This window comes from Balaenoptera ricei, chromosome 19 (assembly GCF_028023285.1).
Source record: "Balaenoptera ricei isolate mBalRic1 chromosome 19, mBalRic1.hap2, whole genome shotgun sequence".
Lineage (NCBI taxonomy): Eukaryota > Metazoa > Chordata > Mammalia > Artiodactyla > Balaenopteridae > Balaenoptera > Balaenoptera ricei.
In genome coordinates this window covers 59,467,425-59,482,097 of record NC_082657.1, presented here as the reverse complement: position 1 = coordinate 59,482,097, position 14,673 = coordinate 59,467,425, and the positions used below count along the sequence as shown (strand labels likewise).

Sequence of the window (14,673 nt, the reverse complement as noted above, 5' to 3'; positions counted from 1 at the left end):
AATCGTACAAGGTGGTGGCAGCCCTGGAGTCTCATCTTTTGTTCCCCAGCTGAGCACACCTGGGAGAGGCCTCGATGGCACCTCCCACCAGTGATTCGGCCGTGCACAGCTGCACACCGTTGGCTGTAAATCCGCTAAGAGCACGGGGTTGCAAATGGATGATGGAGAGAAGATCGTGGACCTGTGGATCTGATGTAGTTCACGTGTAAGCGGGTTAGCATTTCATCAGTGGGGACAACTTAACGTGCTGTTCATTCATTCCACTAGTATTTAGTGCAGGCCTACTATGTGCTGGGCACACGCCTTCCCCTGACCTCAATGCCAGGGTCAGTGTGGCCTCAGGCTCTGGCACAGGGGGCACCCACATCAGCATCTAGCTTCAAGCTGGCCTTGATCTCGTGGGGAGTCCTCGCTCCCTTTGACTTCTCCGGATGCCCTCCCAGCTGACAGACACACATGTCCCCGTCCCTCTAACCCCCCAAAAGTCAGCAGGGCACCCCCCAGTCCTTCCCATGCTATTCCACCAAATAGGCGCTTTGCATAGTGGCAAGGTGGCCAGTCTCACAAGGAAAAGCCCTACCCCCTAGAAAAGCCACCTGTGACTTTAGCCCCTCTCTGTCAGTTTCAGGCATTGGGCTAGGTCTGTGGTTTTCCAGCTGGGGTCTCACGAAGACCCTCAGGGCTGCTGTGTGAGTGGAGAGCTCTGAATCCCAAGGTGCAGCACTTGCAAATAATGATTTTTTTAAAAATGTGCAAATTTCTAGATACCCTCCCCCGTTTCAGTCATGTCCCCCACTGGGGGCGAGCTCACCCCAGATCAGGGAAGGCCTGGGACCCACATCAGGCCCCATATCGGTCCTTCTTCTTCTGATTGGAGACTTTTCTGTGCTGCGTGCCTGAGGCAATAACTCCCCACTCTGGCTCAGCCCATCCTGTGACTGGCTCCCACCCAGGCCTCTCCGTTTTCCTCTGTTTCCCGTACCAGTCATCTGAACAAAATGTGCCAGGACTAAAAGAAAAATAGGTGAGCCCATCACCAACATTATGAGGCTCTATAACGTCTCAGTACATGCCCGGTGGAAATCCTTTACCAAATTAGAAGTGGAAAATTGGAATTGATCGCTCACATGTGGGGCTTAATTAAAGGCTCTATTTTTTTCCTCCCTGCGACGTCCCGGGGGATGGGCCTCCTTGTGTTTAGCCTGGCAGAGCCGCCTTTCCTTCATGCTGATTGGGTGGGATGGGGATGACCAGCGAGTTGCTAGGCGGTCTCTTCATCCCCATTGGCTGAAAGGAGTCTTGCGATTCCCAGAAGAGCTTGTTTTTCTCGGAGGCCAATGGGCATGATTGCAGCCAAAAGTCAAAATTTTCCAGCTGAAGGCAAAAGAGCAAAGGCCCCTTTAAGCTTATTTTCATGCGGCTCCCAGAGGCAACTTTAAAATGTTGGTTCAACACCTCTCTATAGCCAGAGTTGAGCCCAAGTGAACTGAGGATGGATGGGTTAATTCTTCAACGCAATGCAAGTGGGGCTCGACCCACTGGCTCTATTTTCATAGCTTTTAGGACTGGAGAAATTGACACCTGGAAGGCCCATCAGAAGACAGCCTAAGCAAGTGGTTTCCATGAGGTGTCCATGAACGTCTGGAGATTATGTGTGTCTCAAAATGCACAGCTTTGAGAAAGGGTTCAATGATTTTATCAACCCTCAGGGAATCCATGACCTCTGAAAAAGGACAAGAAGTTAAGTAAATCAACTTCTGCATTTTAAGATGGAGAGACGAAGGCTCAGAGAGGGAAAGCCACCTACCCAAGGCCACACAGCATGTTCGTTTAGTTAGATCCGAGCAGCCTGCTTCCCAGCAGGACACTCTTTCTAGTATATTAGCTCTTAGGTTCATCTGAAACAGTGCCCAAGACCTCAAAGAAAATATTCAAGACAAGATTGTAACACTTTGCCATGCCACCCTGAACAGAGTAAGGAGGGTGGTCTTGGGGTCCTTGGGTACCAACACTTAACCCTTTGTATAACATGGGCATGGAAATTGATTTCACTGGGCCTTCCTTTTCTCATTGATCCCGTGGAGAAGGTGGATGAGATGGTTGTTAAATTCCCTCCCAGCGTGGACAGTCTGGGATTCTGGAAGTTCATTGCTACAACTTATACGATGGAGAGAGAGGGGCAGGTAAGAAACAGGGAGAGGTGAGAAAGAAAAGCTGACCACAGTTCCTGACAATCCACAGAATTGCTCCCATAGCAAAAATCAGCAAGTAGTTCAAGTTTGAATAGGAGTTCATGAAGATCTCTGTGCACCTGCTGCCCGCCACCTGCCTACGCATCTACCTGGGTGCCTCACCCCTGGGTGCACGGCTCTACATGCCCCCTGCCCACCTCCCTCCAGTGGCGTTAAACTCCCTCCCTCCCGTTCTTCTTGTCGAAATGCTCATGGTGGGCATCACTTGTTGAATGATTACAATTGATTTTTTAACATTTTATTTGGGAAACATGTCAAACTGACCAAAAGTTGCAAAGAACAAAAACAGTACATAGACAACTCCAGTACGCCTTTTAAGAAACATTTGGCCCCATTTGTTTTATCGTTTGCTCTCTCTTATTTTTTTATTATCTATATAGTATGCTTTTCTGGACCATTTGAGAATAGATGACTATATCATGGCACTTTGCTTTCAGAACTTTAGAAGGTAGTAACTGGAAAGCCTATCAGAAGACCATCGGTCCAAGGATTCCCAGCCAAGAGTTTCCACAAGGGGTTTGGGAATCTCTGGAGATGACACGAAACAAAGCACGTGTACGTTATGTGCATTTCAGAGTGCAGTGTTCAATGATTTCATCAGGTTCTCAAAGGAATCTATGACTCCTCCCCCAAGTAAAAGAATAGAAGCTCTAAGGTAAACCAACTCCGTTTTAAGATGGAGAGCCCAAGGAGACCGGAAATACTTTGGTACGTAGATCCTAAGAATAAGGATATTCTCTTACAAAGCCATAATGCAGTTACCAATGTCAGCACATTTAACTTGGATGCAATATTTTAATCTAATCTACTGCCTGGTCCACTTTTGTCAGCTGACCTAATAATATCCTTTATAGACTTTCCCGTCTGGGACAGGGTCCAGCATAGGCTTGGAGGTTGCATTTCCTTGTCTTATCTCTTTAGCCTCCTGTGATCTGGATCTTTCCACAGCCTTTCTTCGACATAGATGACATGGAAATTTGGGGTGAGTATAGACCTCTCCTTATTTAGTAAAACATGCCTCATTTTGTGCCCATCCCCTCTCCTTTTGCTTAGATTGAGGCTGTGCTTTCCTGGCCACACACTATAGCCGTGAGGTTGTGTCCCTCTCAGGGTATCACACCTGGGGGCGCCATCACCGGTGACATAAAAGCCCTTTATTTGGGAGGTGACCCCAGGAAATGCTGGCAAGGGAGTGGAGAGTGAGAAAGAGAAAGAGAGCAGGAGAGTGATGGCCGGGCCCAAGGCATTCAAATAAGAAACAAAATTAACCCCTGCTCCCATGCAGGCCGGATAGAACATGCCAGATGGCCGGCAGTGCATGGACCCTTGGCGCTTCGGTGAGGAGGAGAGAGGGTCCGCCTGGCAGGTGACCCCATCCCCGAGGCTCAGAGCAGGTCCTCATTCTCCAGGTGCCACGAGAAGGGGACAGTCCCTTGCCCTCCTGACCCTGCCAGCCTGGGAACCAACCGCCTGCCTCACAGATTCTCAGAGCTAAACGGTCCTTATGGTCACTGGGCCCAACCTGCCCCTTTTACGGGTGTGGACCCGGAGGCCCAGGAAGGGGACGTGATGGGGCAGGTCACACGGTCAGAGGCGGCAAAGCCAGGGCTGGCAGGCAGCACCCACAGCTCTGAGCCTCCTGACCCTCTCCCAGTGCTGGGCTCATCCATCATTTGACATCTAACCAAGGGGCACCTCCAGGAACACAATGTCAGTTAAAAATAAAACAAAGGGATGCCGCTGTCCCCACCAGCCCTGTGGCTCTGGGGCCGTCCAGAGCAGCCCGGCTGAGGCTGCATGAGCCCAGCCTCCCTGGCCGCCAGCTCCAGGTGACGCGCAGAGAAGGCATATGACTTTCATAAATCACCTTTCCTGCAAGGGGGACAAAGGGAAAAAAGCACGAAATTGGGCGCCCTGAGCTAAAATTAGCCAATCTTGCTGTTCCAAAGGCTTCTATTGTACTCGGTCAATGACTGGCTTGAAATAAGATCCCCTGGGAAACTCAGCAATTTCACCTGGCGCCTTCCTAACTAAGCTTTCCGGGGCTCCCCCCCACCCCTTGCAACTCCTAGAGAAACATTAAACTGTACTAAGAAGCGATAAGCGGCTGCTCTGGTGTATTGGGGCAGGTCTAGCCTCGGGGACTGCTGGGGCTGACCTAGGGATATCGGAGGAGGTGGGAGGGTCCCCCAGGTGATGGGTGGCAGGGGTCAGGGCTCACCAACCCCTGGGCTGTGGCCAAGTCAGAAGTTGGAAGGGCAATGGTTAGTTTCTGGGGCAGTGTTTCTTAAATGCCTGCCATGTGCCAGGCATTGTTCTGTCAGCAAGGCAGATGCTCCTGTAGACCTGCGTAGAGGGGAAGAGTGGGGTAGAGAGGATAAGTCAAGAAGGAAATAAATAGGACAAGCAGAGCCTGTGATAAGTCCTAGAAGGGAAGAGGGCAGAGTGGTGATGGGACTAACCATACGTGGCACCAGCCCTGAGGAGGTCTTCCCTGGTTCTCCCAGATGTTTGGGTTCCCCCATAAGCAGACCCCGAGGCAAGGATTTACATGCAGGCAGTTTATCTGGGAGATGAACTGAGCCAACACTATACATTTTTAGGACACACCCACAAATATCACTTAGAAATATTTTGTTTCCAAGGACAGGAATCTCTAATCAGACTTCATTAAATAAGCAGACAAACAAAAGGAGACTTATTGGTTCTTATAACTGACAATACACAAGGAGTTCAGGTGGGGTTTAATCCACATTCTCTAGGTCTTTCTGAATGCTTCTACAGGTCAGCAAAAAAGAGCTCACAATAAAATGGAAATTTTCAAAATGTCTTCTAGAGCCGTATTTTAGAAAAGGGTTTCTGTTCTTTCCCTCTAACCCACTCCTGTAAAGAGAAGATACTATCATTCATTCATTTTACATTCAACGCTTGTTTGTTGGGCATGTTCTATGCGGGAGACCTCAAGGAGGGGATGGAGAGAAACAGACAAGAGGCTGACCTCCGGGAGCTGGGAGCGGCCAGGCCCTATGACAGCCACCAACGATGACTGCTAACGTTGGGAACAGTGCTCGGCACACTTCTCAGTTCATCCCACCATGACCCTGCAGGCCACGCGTTTGGGACCGATTTCCCAGGTGGGGAAACTGAGGCTTGGAAAGGTGGAGTAGCCCCTTGGCCGCTGGGTCCACACCTGTGCTCAGCGGTGAAGACCACACACGGGGAGGGGCAGCACCGTGCAGGGGTCCAGGGCAGACCCCCGGAGCTTGGAGCTGCAGGGAAGGGAAGGTGGGCATGATGGCAAAGGCGTCGTGGAGGAAGCGGCATTTGAGCTGTGCCCGGCTGGGTTACGTCACCTCCCTGCTCAAATATGCTGTTGTTGGCAAAACTTCACCCAGAGGGGATCGGTCCAAGAAGAGCATTAACAGGCTCTCTGTTTCAGAAGCAGCCTTCATCGTCACCCTGCAATCATAAATAAGCTGAGTCAAAGGAACTGAGCGAATATTGTGTAATAGGGACTGTCTTCGGAGGGGAGGATTGGCCAGGCAGATTTATGCAACGTGGGGACAAATATTACTTACTGGGCAGAACACAGCAGAGTTAATGTCATTCTGAACAACTTGTTTACCCACTGATTATGTGATTAATGAATATCAAATGGCTCGTTGCATAGAACTGCCGTTTGGAATGGCTGGTATATTTCTGGATGTAGTCACCATTGCAGGACAAAAAGGAAATCAATTTAAATCCCCTCCAGGGGGGAAAAATGTGTAATAAATGTGCTAATTAATAGGCTTGGCTGTTTTAAAAATCCTCTCCATCCCTGAAAAGAATAACCATGAGAAATCATTATTTCAAAGCTGGCCTAAGTTTGTTTTCTTTAAAATAACAACACTGGTAAATAACCTCGCTGTTTTCTCAGTTAAGAAGAAGAAAAAGAAAAATCAGCGCTTACCTGGCTTTGGAGACCCTCCATCCGGGTTCAAACTTCCCTCTGCCCTTCCTTTGCACATGCACATTCCTGGACACCTGTCCTGCCTTTGGCAGCCACTCCCACCTCCCCCAGCCCCTTTCCCGCCCTCTCCCAAGCCCGCCAGCCCGCAGCTCTTTCTCTCGATGGCAAAGGCTGCATCTCCCACCCTCGTGGCCGTTAGGAAAGAGCAGAGGAGAGATGGTCGGAGCCAGGAGGGAGCTCCTGGAACCATACGGTCCAGTCACGGTATAAAAGAGGTCGGGGGTTCTGTCCAAGGTCACAGAAGCAACTCCAGTGGCAGCCCAGGCGGTGAGTGGGATTGAGGGGCTTGGAAGTCAGGTGCCTGGACAGGCACCACGGCTGCATCCTGACCCCGCGTGCTCTTCTGGAGGCTACCCAACTTCACCTTGGGAGTTTTCTCACCAGTAAGCGGGGCAGCGATAGCATCTACCTCTTCGACATGACAGCATCTGTAAAGCCTCGGGTGCAGGGCCTCCAGAGCCTCTAGCCTGTCAGCTATTTCCTCTGCCACCACGTCCCTCCCACGTCCCCTCGTTGACAGCGGCACTGGTTGAAAGGGAGAGAGCACGGGCCCAGCGGACAGGCAGAGGGAAAGCCCAGCCTGAGGCCGGATGGGCTGGAGGAGAACAGGCCACCTGGGCTGGCCTTCCAGTTATTTCTCCAGATGAGTCGACCCGAGTGCACCGAGGTTAAGCGGCAGCCGAGGCCACACACACCCGGGGCCGGGAGGTGGCTTGCACGGAGGGGATGCTATCTCAGGGCTCCATCACCTGCTCCGGCCTGGCCCAGCTTCCCAGCCCACCGGGGAGAGCAGTCTGTAGTTGTGAACCCTGAAACTGCTGGGGGAGCAGGGAGCGTCCGGCCACGGGGTGTGGGGCTGGGGGCTGGCGTGGTCCTCAAGCCCCCCCTGGCCCCAGGTCCCCAGACTTCAAAGCTGCCTGTACTCGTGCTCAGCGGGCCCTGCCCAGGCTGGGGTGGCGCCCAGGCCTGCAGGCCCGTGCGCGGGTGTGTGTGCACGTGCGCGTGTGTGCACGTGTGCAGTGTACAGCATCTTCCCTCCACACCCAAGGTCCCGGGAGAGCCCGGTAGTCCCCACACACACTGCAGCCCCCCGAGGAGAAGGAAGGAGACCCGCCCACCTGGCCTGAGAGGCAGGCTACGCAGCCCCCATCCGGCGGGCACAGGGGCTCGGGCGGTCACAGCCTCAGCCGGTGTGAGAGCTGGGGCGGCCCGGAGAAAGCCTGGGCTCAGCTCTGCGTGAGCCTCCTGCTGGCGCCCAGCGCTACCCCACCCACTCGCGGGAACCCAGAGGACGCGGAGGGCAGGATCTGGGGCTGCCGCCCGCCCGGGGCCCACCTCTCCTCCCAAAGCCACCCTTCCCGGCAGCGGCTGGGCCGACCCAGCTGCCTCGACGGGCCTCGTGGCTGCCACCTCTGGCCAGGTGCCACCCTTCTCCCCCTGCCCTGCCAGGCGAGCCCTGGGAAAGGAAGGAGACCAGGGAGGACACGCTCCCACACCCGCCGCCCGAGACACCACACCGCCGCCCCCAGGCGCGCAGGCTGGACGACGACGCAGTGATTCTGTGAGGAGGGCTCCAGCCGAGGCCTGGCCACCACAGGGGCTTCTCCCTTCGCAAACCGAGGGGCTACGGCTCCCCTCTTCCCCGCCAGAAAGCCGACAACACACGGAACCGCCAGAAACAGCTTCTTTATTCAAGCCCGAATATGCAGCCGCCCCACCTCTCCAGCACGCCAGGCCCTCCCCCCACCCCCAGCTTCACCCTGTGCCCCCGGGCGCCACCCTCCCCCGCCCCGCGCCCCCGCCCAGAAACTGCCCTCCTCCAGCGGGCTCCGCCTGGGCTCAGGGACCTCGGGCCCGGACGTCTGTTTCAGTCTCTGAACATGCCCACCAGTGGCTTCGAGGGCCAGGCCCCCAGGCCCTGCTGGTCCAGGAGGACAGACAGCTGCTGGCGCGCCTCCTGGTAGGGCCCAGCCTAGGGCGGGAGATGAGCCGGTGGAGAGAGGATGCCTGCTGGGGGTGCAGGAGAAAGGGGGGCTGCGGGGCAGGGAAGCGGCTCACCTTGGCTGCCTCGTAGGTCTTCAAGGCCAGGAGGTGGGACTTCCCGAGAGCACGGGCAGTCTGGCGGAAGGCCCAGAGAAAGGCAGCCTTGCAGAGGCGGGACGGAGGCCCCAGGGCAGCGCTGGGGATGGAGAGAAAGGGACCGAAGTTCGGGGGAGGGCAAGGGAGGACAAAACTAACAGGCCCGCTCCACGCCCCTCACACCACCTCCACGCTGTGACAATCCGGGGGGGTCACGGGGTGGGTCACATTACCGGTAAGAGGCTGGCGGCTAGATGCTCCCTCTTTCCCCACGGGCAGGGGGCCGGGGACCCCCACCGCCAGGCGCCCCTCCCGCCGCCCCTGGGCCCCGCTCACTCGGCCTTCACACGCCCAGTGGCCACATCCACCACCTCGACGTCAGGGTCCCCCAGGCTCCAGTTGAGGCTCAGGCCCTGGCAGGTGTTGGAGGGGGGGTCGGAGGGGGCCACTGAGGGCCCCTCAAACAGGTGCAGCGTGGTCCGGGTGTAGGGGGGCGGCAGGCACGGCCCCAAGGCCCTGTCGAGGCCGGGCCGGGCGTGGATGACCCTGTCCAGAGCCGGGGTGTTCTGGCAGGGGTCGGCTGCGGGGGCAGAAGGCCCAGGACGAGGCCTGAGTCTCCGCCACGCTCCCCGCCCTGCTCCAGCCCGCCTCAGCCCTCCCGCCCTCGGGCCTCACCCACGACCAGGCTGCTGGCGTAGACGGGGGGCAGGAAGTGGGCCAGCAGCGCACCGCCCAGCCCCAGGACGGCCCAGCGTGCCAGCTTGTCGCTGGCCGAGAGGCAGGCCACGTGGGTGTCGCGGAGCGCAGGGGCCACGTAGCAGACGGGCTTCAGCCGCCCCTGGATGTGGGCCTGCAGGCGGAGCAGGCGGCTGTGCGGAAGGCCGCCCTCCGAGGCTGGCGGGAGGCTGCAGAGGACGCGGGGCTCAGGGCCGCTCTCCCCACCCGCGCCCACACGGCCCTCCCCGGGCGCGCCACGTACCAGATGTCGTGGGCAGCTCCCTTGGGGGTGTTGCTGACGTACAGGTGCAGGAAGATCCGGGGCTTGAGGGCGAAGGGGGGCCCGGACCCCGGCTGGGCGACCACCACAGACTGCTCCTTGCCCTTGGGGCCCCCCTGCGTGGCCAGCAGGAGCTGCCGGAACAGGAACCTGGGGGCGGAGGGAGCGGCAGCTGGGGCGGCCCGGCCCGCCCGGGGCGGCCGCAGAGGGTCCCCCCGACCCCTCACCTCAGCAGGGCCCGGCGGGCCACCACCAGCCCGTGGCAGTCGTGGAGCTGTCGGCCCGAGAAGTCCAGCCACCTGGCACAGCTGCCACCGCCGGTGCCCAGCGCCACCAGCTGGTAGATCTCCTTGGCGTGGCCCTGGGCGCCCGGGACCTCTGCGGGGAAGGGGGCAGAGATGACTAGACTGAAGCAAGAGGCCCAGGGGCCTCCCGAGGTGAGGGGCAGGGCAGCCCTACCTCTCTCCAGGATGACCGCGGCCACAGTCCCCTTGCAGGCCCAGTACCGCGAGCTCGCGTCCACCAGGCGGTCAAAGCCGGCGCTGACCACGGCCGCGCAGCGCTGCTCGTGGGTCAGGATGTTCTCTGCGGGTGAGGGAGAGGGCGGAGGTGGGGGGCCCACAGGCCACGCCCCTCCCGTGCCAGGGGTCAGGTCAATGGGGGCCCACCTACCGATGCTCAGGGGGGCGAGTGGAGGCCGGCTGGGGGTCTTTGGGGTCTCTGGAAGACAGACAAGGGGCGGGTTGCCGTAGGTGCTGGGGTCTGCCCTCCTGTCCTGTGCCCTTCAGGAATCCAAGAAGTCCCACTGGCAAGCGGTGTATGTGTGTGTGCGGGGGGGTCATCCTCCAGAAGCCGAAAGTTCCTGGGCTGCCCCCAGCAGTCCCTGTCCCCAGGGACTGCTAACGTCCTTCAAAGGACGTTAGGGCCGGGGTCAGCTCACACCGCCCCCCCCCCCCCCAGCTCCCTGCGGGCCGGGTCCTGATGCCCAGATGGTCTCCGCAGCGACTCACCCCTCCCCACACACATGCACCCGCCCCCGCCGGGGCTCAGGGCCCTGGGTCATCTGCCCCTGTACCTGGGCTCTCCAGCCGACGCTGGATGTAGTGGAGGGCAGACAGAGCTGCCTGCTGCTTGGCCTCTGGCTTATTGTAGGCGGTGCCCGCAGGGCAGACCACCCCATCCAGCTCCACGGACACAGAGAAGGGCAAGCAGGGGTCTGGGGAAGGAGGGGCTGAGAAGTAGCACCATGCACCTTATCCTCATCGTGGGCCCTTTCTAGAAGGGCCATGACACCTGCCAGTGAGGACGACAAGGAGACAGGCCTGCTGACCTCCACCCAGGCCATGCCCACTCAGAGTCCTCACTAGCCCCTCTGAAATAGGTCCCTATGACCCCACTTTACAGAGGGGGCACACAAAGGGCAGGTAGTGTGCCCAGGTGGTGCCAGGACCCACATGCAGGGCTACACTGTTCCCAGGATGAAGGTCCCCTGTCTTTCCCCAAACACATAGCTCTATTTCTTTTCTATATTTGAAAGGGTCATCTTCCAAACACTACCACTTCAGGTGTTACTTATGACACAACAGAGACATGAAAATCCTAGAACTGGGATCACTTGGTCAAAGGGCATAAATTTATTTCCGTTCGCGGTATTTACTGGCACCTGCTGCTAAACTGGTTGCCCAAAGGTCTCCCTTTTAGAAGAGAACCCACATTTCAGTACCCCTCCCTAGCACGGAGATTCACCTACTTTAAAAGGGCATCAAAAATGCCAACTAGGAGATGCAGAAGGAAGGCTAGCATCAGGAATCCACGGCAGCCAGCAGGGTGACAATTAAATCTGGCAACAATCATCAAAGGATGCTAGAACCACGAGGTGACGATGTTCTGGGGAACAGGATAGTCACACCATCTGGAGATGCCCCCCTCGGATGACTGATGACGCACCCAGGGGGAAGTGAAGACACCTGGCAGACGCCACCCTAGTCAGGCCCTCCCATCTGACATCCCAGGGGTAGGACAAACAGATCTCAGGTCTGCTGGTGGGATGCACAGCCAGGGGCACGAGGTTTCTACAGGCGCTCCTGCTGGTTACGCATCACCTGAACCCAATCCTGAGGAAACAGACCCAAGTGAATGGAATTTCTACAGAACAACCGGCCCTTACTTTTCAAAGACATCAATGTCCTGAAGCCAGAGACACTCCGAGGAATGGTTCAGATGAAAGGAGATTAAAGAGGTGTAAGAGCTAATGTGGTAGGTCATGCTGGGTTGGGAAAAAATGGCCATTATTGTGACCAGTGGCAAAATTTGAATGTGAGTGGTAATTAACTAATAGGATCATATCAATGTTCAACTTCCAGAATTCGATCATTGTACTGCAATTATATAAGCTGATGTCCTTGTTCTTAGGAAATATATACTGAAGTGTTTAAGGAACAGTAAATCAGTGTTCAGATTGTGCACGACAAATTAACATGGATATTTATATATAAATATATACAAGGGAGGGAGACAGAGAGACATACACAAAGTAAGTGTGGCAAATGTGAACTGCAGAATCTGGGTGAAGAGTTTAGGGGAGTTCTTTTATACTATCCTTTGAAATTTTACCAAAATAAAAAATAAAAATGACTGAAAATATGCCTACGCATGTAAACAGTGGAAAGGGGGACCTTAGGCAGAAGGGAGGGGCAATATTACCCAGTGGTTCAGCACAGGCTCTGAAAGCAGACTGCCCCCTCTCGGCTACGGCCTCTCTGGCCTCAGTCTCCCCATGTGTGAAGTGCTGGTAACGGTATTGTGCTCCCTCGAGGAATACTTGTGAGGACTCAGTGAGTTACTGTCTGAAGGCTTTCAAACAACACCTGGCCCATCATCCAGAACTCACGAATGTTAGCTAGCATCATTGCTGTTGAATCGATTGCCTTATTTCTGTATTCCTGATGCTCTGGCACTTGGAGATTTGATCCTGGAGAGACCGACCCTCCCAGGGCTAGCTAATTCCTGGACATAGCAAATGAGTCCCCCGCAAGCACGCCCTTTCATATAGAAACCAACGAATCCAGAGCTCACACCCCAACCACCAAACTCTCGCACAAGCCAACACTCCCCATACCCTAAATCACCCCCCAGGTCAGGTACTAGACAACTAGGAACCAACCCCCAACCCCTAAACTTACTGTCTTGCCTTCCTCAATCCTAAACTTACTCTGCATTCCTACCCTGCCTCAACCATTCTGTCCCAAGAAAACCCCAATAAAGGCTCTGGGTTGTGCTCTCCCCTCTCCTCTACCTCCTGACCACCCCCATCCTTTCCCACATGGTCCGGCATGGCAAGCTGTGCCTCCTGTTTCTAGGGATCTGTATTTACTTCTTCCTTCACGGCAGTCATTCTCACGACTGCTGTCTTACCATACCTGATTAAAACAAATCCCGGGTAGATTTTTTACACATTATCTCTTTTTGAGCTGTTCCGTTGGGGTTCTCCTAGGAGGTTTTACAAATGCTCCCAAAAGCTTAAGGGATGATTCTCTTGCTGCCTCATGAGAAGCAGGGAATGTGCTGGCTTAAAGTTGGGAACCTGAATTTAGGACCTGGTGTATTGCTCTTGGGGAGGGCAGGGGGAGGATTGTAATGATTACATCTCTTTGCAGTGTTGCCATCATCAAGCTGTGTTTGATAATGTCTTTGACTTTGGGGCTGGCCCTCACTCAGGTATCTCCTCTCCAGTGCCGGCATGGCAACTCTAACTGTATGTAACTGGCCCTCAAAAAAGCCTGCCGAAAGGCTGGGGTAGCTTGAGGCAGGTCCTTTAACCAACCCAAGCTTCAGATGTGGCCATGACCTGCCAGTTAGAAATCTGATGTACCTGGTGCTCCTGGCACCACGCTGCTCACAGCAGGGCCTACCATCGGGCACCAGGCTCAGGCCCAACTCACAGATCTCCTGCTTCATTTGGGGTCGGCCCAGGGCACACGGCCGTCCCAGCCTCCTGGGCCTCACCTGCTGTTTGGTCCTCTCGGAAGATCAGGGACACTCCCAGACTGGCCGCGCACTGAGTAAGCAAGGCCACGGCCTGGCCCGGTGGCGGGTCTTTGAGCTGCAGGCCCAGCTGTCTGGCCGCCGCCGGGAATTCCCCGGCGGGCCCTGCGGACGGAAAGGAGACCTTCGGGGACCCCCCCATCCTTCCCCTCGAGTCGTCCCGTGCCCGGGCTGCCCCCAGTCCCCAGGCACGGGCCCCCACCCCGGGCCCACCATGCCCCGTCGCCGAGGCCTGGAGCTGCCCGCCCTGCTCGGCGTCGTCCGAGTTGGGAGAGGGCGCGGTCTCCCAGGGGTCTGGGCCCAGGCTGGCCGAAGGCCTCCTGGGGCTGGGCCCGGGGCTGATCTGCAATGACGCCGCTAGGCGGGTCTTCCTGCGGGCCCCGGTGTCCATGCCCAGGGCTGCGCTGGCCTGTGAAGCCATGGCCGGATGCGAGGACGCGAGAGGACAGTGGGCACGTTCTCACGCCACCCGCGCCCTTTTACATGCTAGAGCGAGCTCGCGCGTGGGGAGCACGTGGCACGACAGACAGCGCATGGAGAGCTCCGCCTCCTACCTCGCTCCTAGCCAATGAGAGCCCATAAAGCTGTGGCCGACAGTGTGCCCAGCCAATGGGAAGGCCAGTCTCCCAGACCGTTGGATGTGGACTGAGTGGCCACCTGGCCAACAGCCTACCTCCGGGGGGCGGGGCTTCAGGTGGGAGGTGGGGATGGGGCACTGTGCACTCGCATTAACTTCTTCTCGGCCCTTGCCTGGTATTGGGGAGGCAAAGATCAGGGGAGGGGTCTGGGGACCCAAGTCCAGCACCTCACCCCAGCTCCCGTCCTAGGATGCCTCCCAAATCACGCCACGTCATGCCAGCCTGCCCCCAGCTGCTTAATTGAGCCTGGCGGGGGCGTAGGGGCGGGGGCGTAGGGGCAGGGGGCGTAGGGGCAGGGGGAGGCGGAAAGTCGGTCCTCTTTCGATAAATGAAGGTGTTTTCAATTGCAGCAGCCCCACAGAATCTTTAGGACCTACATTTAAGAACTGTTCGCCGTAGGCCTTCCTGAAACCAACTGTAAGTGCTCCATGTGTGCTCTAGCTAAAATTACTCATTTGGTACCGTCCACCCATCCACCCCCCGATTTTTTTTTTTTTTTTTTTTTTTCCAGAAGGGATTTTGGGTTGGTTCCTAAAAATATCGCAAGACAACAATTCGTTAAGATGAGGGACTAGGGATGAAGGAGAGATAACAAAAATAAAACGAAGTTAGGGATGAAGACGAGTTACACATGGCCTGCTACGATGCAAC

The 14,673-nt window shown here is 56.4% G+C and overlaps 1 protein-coding gene across 1 annotated transcript; it reads right to left on the bottom strand.

The window, feature by feature from the left end:
• Positions 1-8,131: 8,131 nt before the first annotated feature.
• On the bottom strand, positions 8,132-13,805 carry ADAD2 (adenosine deaminase domain containing 2). The gene is made up of 10 exons (XM_059903773.1): positions 13,346-13,805; positions 10,416-10,556; positions 10,013-10,060; positions 9,800-9,925; positions 9,568-9,718; positions 9,323-9,490; positions 9,019-9,248; positions 8,680-8,923; positions 8,323-8,443; positions 8,132-8,236 (listed from the first exon to the last, which is right to left on the bottom strand). Exons 1-10 carry the CDS (start codon positions 13,803-13,805, stop codon positions 8,132-8,134), a joined length of 1,794 nt encoding a protein of 597 aa, XP_059759756.1.
• Positions 13,806-14,673: the final 868 nt, after the last annotated feature.

Coding starts and splice junctions, on each gene's coding strand:
- ADAD2 (XM_059903773.1), bottom strand. CDS start 13,805: ATGGCTTCACAGGCCAGCGCAGCCCTGGGCATGGACACCGGGGCCCGC. Junction 9,249..9,322: donor GGAGCTGCCCACGACATCTG/GTACGTGGCGCG, acceptor CGTCCTCTGCAG/CCTCCCGCCAGCCTCGGAGG. Junction 8,444..8,679: donor ACTGGGCGTGTGAAGGCCGA/GTGAGCGGGGCC, acceptor CTCCATCCCCAG/CGCTGCCCTGGGGCCTCCGT.